Here is a 9,244-nt window from a genome sequence, read left to right as displayed (position 1 = left end):
GATTATCCTGTGGTGTGAGGTGTGTTAGTTAGTTAGATTATCCTGTGGTGTGAGGTGTGTTAGTTAGTTAGATTATCCTGTGGTGTGAGGTGTGTTAGTTAGTTAGATTATCCTGTGGTGTGAGGTGTGTTAGGTAGTTAGATTATCCTGTGGTGTGAGGTGTGTTAGTTAGTTAGATTATCCCGTGGTGTGAGGTGTGTTAGTTAGTTAGATTATCCTGTGGTGTGTGAGGTGTGTTAGTTAGTTAGATTATCCCGTGGTGTGAGGTGTGTTGGTTAGTTAGATTATCCTGTGGTGTGAGGTGTGTTAGTTAGTTAGATTATCCTGTGGTGTGAGGTGTGTTAGTTAGTTAGATTATCCCGTGGTGTGAGGTGTGTTAGTTAGTTAGATTATCCTGTGGTGTGAGGTGTGTTAGTTAGTTAGATTATCCTGTGGTGTGAGGTGTGTTAGTTAGTTAGATGATCCTGTGGTGTGAGGTGTGTTAGTTAGTTAGATTATCCTGTGGTGTGAGGTGTGTTAGTTAGTTAGATGATCCTGTGGTGTGAGGTGTGTTAGTTAGTTAGATTATCCTGTGGTGTGAGGTGTGTTAGTTAGTTAGATTATCCCGTGGTGTGAGGTGTGTTAGTTAGTTAGATTATCCTGTGGTGTGAGGTGTGTTAGTTAGTTAGATTATCCTGTGGTGTGTGAGGTGTGTTAGTTAGTTAGATTATCCTGTGGTGTGAGGTGTGTTAGTTAGTTAGATTATCCTGTGGTGTGAGGTGTGTTAGTTAGTTAGATTATCCTGTGGTGTGAGGTGTGTTAGTTAGTTAGATTATCCTGTGGTGTGAGGTGTGTTAGTTAGTTAGATTATCCTGTGGTGTGAGGTGTGTTAGTTAGTTAGATTATCCCGTGGTGTGAGGTGTGTTAGTTAGTTAGATTATCCTGTGGTGTGAGGTGTGTTAGTTAGTTAGATTATCCCGTGGTGTGAGGTGTGTTGGTTAGTTAGATTATCCCGTGGTGTGAGGTGTGTTGGTTAGTTAGATTATCCTGTGGTGTGAGGTGTGTTAGTTAGTTAGATTATCCTGTGGTGTGAGGTGTGTTAGGTAGTTAGATTATCCCGTGGTGTGAGGTGTGTTAGTTAGTTAGATTATCCTGTGGTGTGAGGTGTGTTAGTTAGTTAGATTATCCTGTGGTGGGAGGTGTGTTAGTTAGTTAGATTATCCCGTGGTGTGAGGTGTGTTAGTTAGTTAGGGGAGTGCTCTAAACCGAGGCAGGCATCCTGTGTTTGCGTTAAGCGGGAACGATATAGCAGCCAGGCTAACCTAACCCTAACCCTCACCCAGGGAAATATTGTTCAGTTAAAGTGCTCCTCCCCCCCCGCCCCCGCCCCCGCCCTTCCCCTCAGCGGCCTCCTGTCTCAGGCAGATATTCACTCGTTCAACACAGGATTAAATGGTCGTAGTTACAATGATCAATAGGTTAAGAACCGTGCAATCCCTTTCGCTGCTAATGACCTCAGTAGTAATGGGTAATAAACTGGGGCTGTAACGGCCTGGCTGGGGGAGGCTGGGGAGAAGGCTGAGGGGGAGGGGGAGGCTGGGGGAGGCTGAGGCGGAGGCTGAGGGAGAGGCTGGGGGGGAGGGGGAGGCTGAGGGAGGCTGAGGGGGAGGCTGAGGGAGGCTGAGGGAGAGGCTGGGGGGGAGGCTGGGGCAGGCTGAGGGAGGCTGAGGGAAGCCGAGGGAGTAGCACGTCTCTGAGGACAGGAGGAGAGACAGGAGAGGAGACACACACTCCCACCGTGTCCAAACAAGCTGGTTAATTGAAAGAAATTCTATAAATAAATCAGATTTGTCAATGAAATGGTCAGTTATTGAGAGGTGTGAAAGTGTGCAAAGAACCCTCCGTGTTCATTTTATTTATTTCTCCACCTTTCTCTAAAACATGATGTGGTATCAAAGATGCGTTGTAAAAATGTAAAAGAATGTTCAGAATAACCCGTGGTAAATTAAGTAGAGCATCCATGTAGTATATTACACTATCCCTAACCCTATTATAAATAATCTAAATGTAATATTTATCCTTTATGTCTGACATATTTAACACAGTAAACTACAGTCCGACATATTTAAACCCAGGTCCGTAGCTAGTAGCTAGTAGCTAGCCAGTTTGACATATTTAAACGCAGGTCTGTAGCTAGTAGCTAGCCAGTTTGACATATTTAAACGCAGGTCTGTAGCTAGTAGCTAGCCAGTTTGACATATTTAAACGCAGGTCTGTAGCTAGTAGCTAGCCAGTTTGACATATTTAAACGCAGGTCTGTAGCTAGTAGCTAGCCAGTTTGACATGGCGTGGGTCTTATACTGCAGAGAGGCACGCTGCCTGGTTGACCTTCAAAATAGTTCATCAAAATTAGTGATGCTGAGAAAAAAGAACATCAGTGGATAATGAGGGGGGGGGGGGGGGGCGGATGACAGGACGAGCCATGTGCAAAAGTCAAGATGGACGGCATATTAAGACGTAATACAGGAGGAATTAATATTGCATTCTCCTCATCTCGTCTCTCGTTCGTCTATGAGAATGAGAAACATCCCAATACGCTCCCAACACACTCCTAACACACCCAACACGCTCACCACATGGCAGTGAAGTTCTCAGTGAAGTTAGCATTAGCCTCAACGCCACATCGTCCTGTGTGACACCGCTGCCCTCTTCTCCATCTCCTCCCTCTCCTCCCTCTCCTCTCCTCTCCTCCCTCTCCTCCTCCTCTCCTCTCCTCCCTCTCCTCCCTCTCCTCCTCCTCTCCTCTCTCTCCTCCTCCCTCTCCTCCTTCCTCTCCTCCCTCTCCTCCTCCTCTCCTCCCTCCCCTCCCTCTCCTCCTCCTCCTCTCCTCCCTCTCCTCCTCCTCTCCTCCCTCTCCTCCTCCTCTCCTCTCCTCTCCTCCCTCTCCTCCTCCTCTCCTCTCCTCCCTCTCCTCCCTCTCCTCCTCCTCTCCTCTCTCTCCTCCTCCCTCTCCTCCTTCCTCTCCTCCCTCTCCTCCCTCTCCTCCTCCTCTCCTCCCTCCCCTCCCTCTCCTCCCTCTCCTCCTCCTCTCCTCCCTCCCCTCCCTCTCCTCCTCCTCTCCTCCTCCTCTCCTCCCTCCCCTCCCTCTCCTCCTCCTCCTCTCCCCCCTCTCCTCTCTCTCCTCCCTCTCCTCCCCCCCCCCCCCCCCCATAGCAGAGAACACGCCGTGTTCATTACCCCCTGCTTTGTTTGTGTTTTATGTAGCAGCGTGAGGATGAATAAGGTGATATGCACGCTGTCACAGATCACCTAGCCTGCTACAGGGATTCTAAACAGCTGAATTACAGATTCAGAAATGCATGAAAAATGCATCAAAGGAGGGTCATTAGCTACGAGGGCGTCGCACAATTTGGGTAACCTTGGTGGAGACAGACTGTCACCCCTAATGTCCGCTCGATCAGCCTCTTCACACACGCACACACACACACACACACACACACACAGCACACACACACACACACACACACAGCACACACACACACACACACACACACACACACACACACAGCACCGGCACTGCGACGACACTGCGACGTTAACAGTTGCAAATGCGAGACGCTATCAAGTCCGTCTCAGCGGCTGTTTGTCAGTGACGTGTCAGGGTAAGGATGTTTTAATGGTTTCCATGGCGGAGCTGAGTGGCAGCATGCAGACACGCTCCGGTCGCCAACGCCGGAGGAGCAATTAAGGCGCCCTGGCGACTGCGGGCCGCGCTGCCGCGCCGCCGTGTCATAACAGATCACTGCTTCTGAGGAGTCATGCTCTCACACCTTCCTGCTGGAGTTACTTAGCCGCCCCCCGCGCCTCTTTATGTGGCCCTCCTCCTCCTCCGGGCGTGGTAGCGAGCTAGCGAGCGCTTTTATTTGTAATGTGAATAAATCGCTGTTGACATATGTGTTTCATACTGAGACGTCGTCGTCTTCACGTGACGTGCTGTGTTGTCGAGGCGGAGGGGGGTCCTTTTATCTCTGCTTGACGCAGCTACTGATCAAGGCTTCTCACAGATGGACAAAAAAAAACATAAGCTGAATAAAAAAGCATCAAAACAGCAATCAGATTCCTCTGTGATCGGTGTGTGTGTGTGTGTGTGTGTGTGTGTGTGTGTGTGTGTGACTGGAGAGGGTTAGGGGGCAGTGGCTGTGGGTGTGTGTGTGTGGGGGGGGGGGGTGTTTGTGTGTGTGTGTGTGTGTGTTCAGTAGAGTAGCGTCGTGCATCTACTACATGTGTTTACATCCTCACCAGGGTTGGCCGGTTGTACGGCGGTTTATGAAAATAGCAACAGAACTTTGTCAATACCAGCGAAAAGTATTTTTAGTGCTGTTTTTATTTCTCTATTCTAAGCGCATTTTTCAGCGCTGTCCGTGGTCAGTGTTGGAGCAGGTCAGAGGAGAGGCTCGGGGGCGTTGGTCTTCCTCTCGCTTGGTCCCTGCCGCTGTCACACACTCAGCATTTGAATTTCGTGACGTTAGAATTATAAAGTTCTATCTCCATTTTTGGTCAAAATCTAGTTGTTTACATAATCTGATCCATTAGGTGTTTATCAATGCCTGTGTGGTGTTATTTTAAAAATGCTGACATTTTTTTTAGTAATTCATAAAATACAAAGGTTCCATCTCACAAAACATAATGAAATGTAAAAACTTTGACGCTCAATATCTCTGAACTGCCCTAAACGGAGATAGAACCTTAGAATTCTAAGCTCACGATCTGAATCTGCCGTCTCCTGCAGCTTTTTGAATCCCACAGGAAAAACGTAAACCGCAAAGAAAAGGGAAATTTGGGGACTGTTTAACAGTATCAGAAATTGGAAACCGCCAAACCCTCACCCTCCCCCTCACCCCTCATCCTCCCCCCTCCCCCTCACCCCTCATCCTCACCCTCACCCTCCCCCCTCACCCCTCATCCTCACCCCTCATCCTCCCCCCTCCCCCTCACCCCTCATCCTCCCCCCTCCCCCCCCCCCTCACCCCTCACCCTCACCCTCCCCCCTCACCCCTCATCCTCACCCCTCATCCTCACCCCTCATCCTCACCCCTCATCCTCCCCCCTCACCCCTCATCCTCCCCCCTCACCCTCACCCCCTCATCCTCACCCCTCATCCATGTACATTTTTGGCATTCAGCAGACGCCTTATTCCAAAGCGACTTACAATCGATCCATTTGACTAAGGAAGTGAATCATCAGTCCACCAGTCGTAGCAGGAAGAGTAATCCAGCTCAGGCCAGGGGCCGTTGGCAGTCCTCAGGATTTATTTTTTCCCTCACTGTCTCTCCTACAGCAGGTCACTGTGTTTCTCACTAACTAGGATACTAATGGCTCTACCCTCCTTGTCTCCCTGTGTGTGTGTGTGTGTGTGTGTGTGTGTGTGTGTGTGTGTGTGTGCGTGTGTGTGTGTGTGTGTGTGTGTGTGTGTGTAGGTGCCAGTCTCCGTGGCTATGATGTCGCCGCAGGTGATCACGCCGCAGCAGATGCAGCAGCTCCTGCAGCAGCACGTCCTCTCCCCGCAGCAGCTGCAGGTGTTGCTGCAACAGCAGCAGGCCCTCATGTTACAACAGGTACACACACACACACACACACACGCACACACACACACACACACACACACACACACATAGAGAGAGACACACACACACACACACGCACGCACACACACACACACACACACACACACACACACACACACAGAGACGCACACACACACACATGCAGAGAGAGACACACACACACACACACACATAGAGAGACACACACACACACACACACACATAGAGAGACTCACACACACACACACGCAAGCACACACACACACACACACACACACACATACATACAGAGAGAGAGACACACACACACGCGCACGCACACACACACACACACACACACACACACACACACACGCACGCGCACACATGTGGCTCCACACTCAGACGTCCCGTGTGTTTGCAGCAGCAGCTCCAGGACTTCTACAAGAAGCAGCAGGAACAACTGCACCTCCAGCTGCTTCAACAGCAGCATGGCAAGCAGAGCAAAGAGGTACGCTGACGTCACCACCGCACCCTCCACCACACCTCCACACCTCCACCCACCTAACCCTGCCCCTGGTCACCCAGGCCTGGGGCAACCCTGACCCTGCCCTGCCTGGCCCACAGCTCAGAGAGAGAGAGAGAGAGTATGTGTGTCTCTGTGTCTGTGTCTCTGTGTCTGTGCGTGTGTGTGTGTGTGTGTGTGTGTGTGTGTGTGTGTACACTCCACCATCTCCCATCTGTTCAGAGGCTGTGGTTAGAGCAGGAGAAGAAAAAAGCGAGACAGAATCAAGTGCACTTCTGCTTCTGGTTAGCCTGTCAGACTGAGAGGGTAAATACCAGAATACCAGAATACCAGTATAACAATAAACCAAGACAGACGACTGTTGGCACAGGGAGAGGACAGGGAGAGAGACAGGGACAGGGACAGGACAGGGAGAGAGACAGGGACAGGGACAGGACAGGGATGGGGACAGGGACAGGGGACAGAGACAGGGACAGGGAGAGAGACAGGGAGAGAGACAGGGACAGGGACAGGACAGGGATGGGGACAGGGACAGGGGACAGAGACAGGGACAGGGAGAGAGACAGGGAGAGAGACAGGGACAGGGACAGGGGACAGAGACAGGGACAGGGACAGGGGACAGAGACAGGGACAGGGACAGGACAGGGAGAGAGACAGGGACAGGGAGAGAGACAGGGACAGGGTCAGGGACAGGACAGGAAGAGAGACAGGGACAGGGACAGGACAGGGAGAGAGACAGGGACAGGGATGGGGTTGGGGATGGGGACAGGGATAGGGACAGAGACTGGGACAGGGGTAGGGACAGAGACTGGGACAGGGGACAGAGACTGAGATAGGGACAGGGACAGGGACAGGGACTCAACCCGGCCAATGAAACAAGCGTAGTAAACAGCTCCCCTCTGACAAAGCCAGGCCGTGGTGTGAGCCCCCTGGTCTGCACACGATGGAGGGAAGACGGAGAGAGGGAAAGGAGCGTCTAGCGTCTAAACCTGAGAGCCTTCCTTGGTCATTAACATGGAAATGGCAGAGAAGGAGAGAAGGCATGTATGTAATTGTGCGATATCGGTGCAGGGAGCGCTCCCAGCCCAGGCTACCCCCTCTCCCCCCTTCTCTTTCCCCCTCTCCTCAGCCCGGGCTGCCCACTCTCCCCCCTTCTCTTCTCTCCCTCTCCTCAGCCCGGGCTGCCCACTCTCCCCCCTTCTCTTCTCCCCTCTCCTCAGCCCTGGCTACCCCCTCTCCCCCCTTCTCTTTTCCCCCTCTCCTCAGCCCGGGCTGCCCACTCTCCCCCCTTCTCTTCTCTCCTCTCCTCAGCCCTGGCTACCCCCTCTACCCCCCTTCTCTTTCCCCCCTCTCCTCTCCTCCCTCCAGTTCAGCGGGGCTGGCTGATCAGTGTTAATGACTGGCGGATGCAGGCGTCACTCTGGACAAAGACATGATTATTGTTCGGTCAGAAGAAGTTCAAAGACAAGCAGGGAAGGTTCTGAGTTCCGTCTCCCTTCTGAGAGACGCGTTGGGGAGGAGAGGAAGAAAGAGGGAAAAAAAGCAGATAAATTAAGCCAAATGCCTCTCACACTCGCACACACACACACACACACTTGTGCGCACATACATGTACACACACATACACAGACACACTCGCGCGCGCGCACACACACACACACACACACACAGAGACACACACTCACACACACAGACACACACACACACTGTCGGAGAGCGACCGACTTCAAAGCTCCCAGCTCTCTAATTAATGAACTGCGGGCTTCAGTTTGGACAAGTTGTGGAGAGCTGCTCCCATAAATCAAGATGACAGGGAGGCTCCGCGGCCTCAGATAGGGCCTGTCACCAAGCTGCATCTGATGTAAACACCAGAGAGCTGGGGGTGGGGGGGGGGGGGGGGGGGGGCAGGGGGGGGAGGTGCAATTGATCAACTGAACACAGTAAAAAAAAAAAAAAAAAGAAGGCAAAGCGAGTTTAGCAGCGTATTACGTCTGATCACAGGAAACGCCACGGATCCTCGAGAGGGTCTCCTTGTGCCCGTGTTTTTGTGTGTGTGTGTGTGTGTGTGTGTGTGTGTGTGTTTTTCTCCTCTGTGGCGTTTGAAACATTTTCTAACAGCCTTCAAAAGACGGGGGGGAAGAATTATGCAGCGAGCGACTCCCCCGTGACTCCCCCCTCCCCTCCCCCCCTCCCCCCCGTGACTCCCCCCTCCCCCCCTCCCCTCCCCCCCGTGACTCCCCCCTCCCCTCCCCCCTCCCCTCCCCCCCCTCCCCTCCCCCGCGAGACTCCCCCGTGGCTACCAGACAATAACCCCCTGTTGTTGCTTTGTGCCTCTTTTATTTTAAAGACATCAAAATTTAGTTTCTCAAAGATCTTTAACTTTTATTATTTGATGCTTGACAATAAAGGGCTGCCAGCCAGCGTGGGCCTCTGTCATGTGTCAGGACGGGAGCGCACCCTCCCCAGTGCCACTTCTTGTTAACCTCTTATTTGGTCTGCTGGGCCGGGGCTTTTAATGTGCCTGCTGCCTGCTGGGAGACACAAGCTGCTGTCAGCTGATGAGACCAGAAGAAAGACATTTGGAAGGGAAGAGAGTTAAATTATTTCTGCAATTTTCGGAAGGAAAAAAAAAAACGTTTTTTTTTTTTTTTTTGTATTTATTAAGCCACCCTATATTTATGTAGGGCCGTGATGATGAAAGACATTGTTCCCTGTGAACTCCCGCCCCCGTACCATTAACGTCTTTGTCTCCGCCGTCTGACAGCAGCGAAGCCACTGAACACATCAGGAACTTCTGCTGCTGAGAGGAATAACAGAAATAACATAATAAGCCTTTCAACCCTCTCAGACGTGTCAGAGTCACAGAGACACCTGTACCACCAAACACCAAACCTCAACCAGCTCCTTATCAAACGCTTCTCTCTCAGATCCTCATTTTATTGTAGATCACGTACCGTACGGCAGGTGTTCACACACACACACACACACACACACACAGCCTCTCACCGCTGGTGAATATATATATCTTATGAATATCACACTTGTAATCCCCTCATCAGACGAAGGTAATTAGCAGGCGTCTACATCAGCCTCATACAGGCGGCGTTCAGACCAGGGCTTTTATTATTAGCCAGTAGGTGTGGGGGGGGGCAGGCTG

The 9,244-nt window shown here is 51.6% G+C and overlaps 1 protein-coding gene across 1 annotated transcript in view; it reads left to right on the top strand.

Annotated features, from left to right (window-relative positions):
- Positions 1 to 5,462: 5,462 nt before the first annotated feature.
- The window catches only part of foxp1b (forkhead box P1b), a gene marked incomplete at its 3' end in the record, with an annotated part of 40,818 nt that continues 37,036 nt past the window's right edge, over positions 5,463 to 9,244 (top strand). Inside the window, 2 exon segments of the mRNA XM_080548474.1 lie at positions 5,463 to 5,594; positions 5,986 to 6,072. Coding sequence (XP_080404600.1) covers positions 5,475 to 5,594; positions 5,986 to 6,072 — 207 coding nt within the window. The 5' untranslated portion in view covers positions 5,463 to 5,474.

This window comes from Nansenia antarctica (genome assembly GCF_963989245.1).
Source record: "Nansenia antarctica genome assembly, chromosome: 18".
Classification (NCBI taxonomy): domain Eukaryota; kingdom Metazoa; phylum Chordata; class Actinopteri; order Argentiniformes; family Microstomatidae; genus Nansenia; species Nansenia antarctica.
This window is presented reverse-complemented; position numbering and strand designations above follow the sequence as displayed.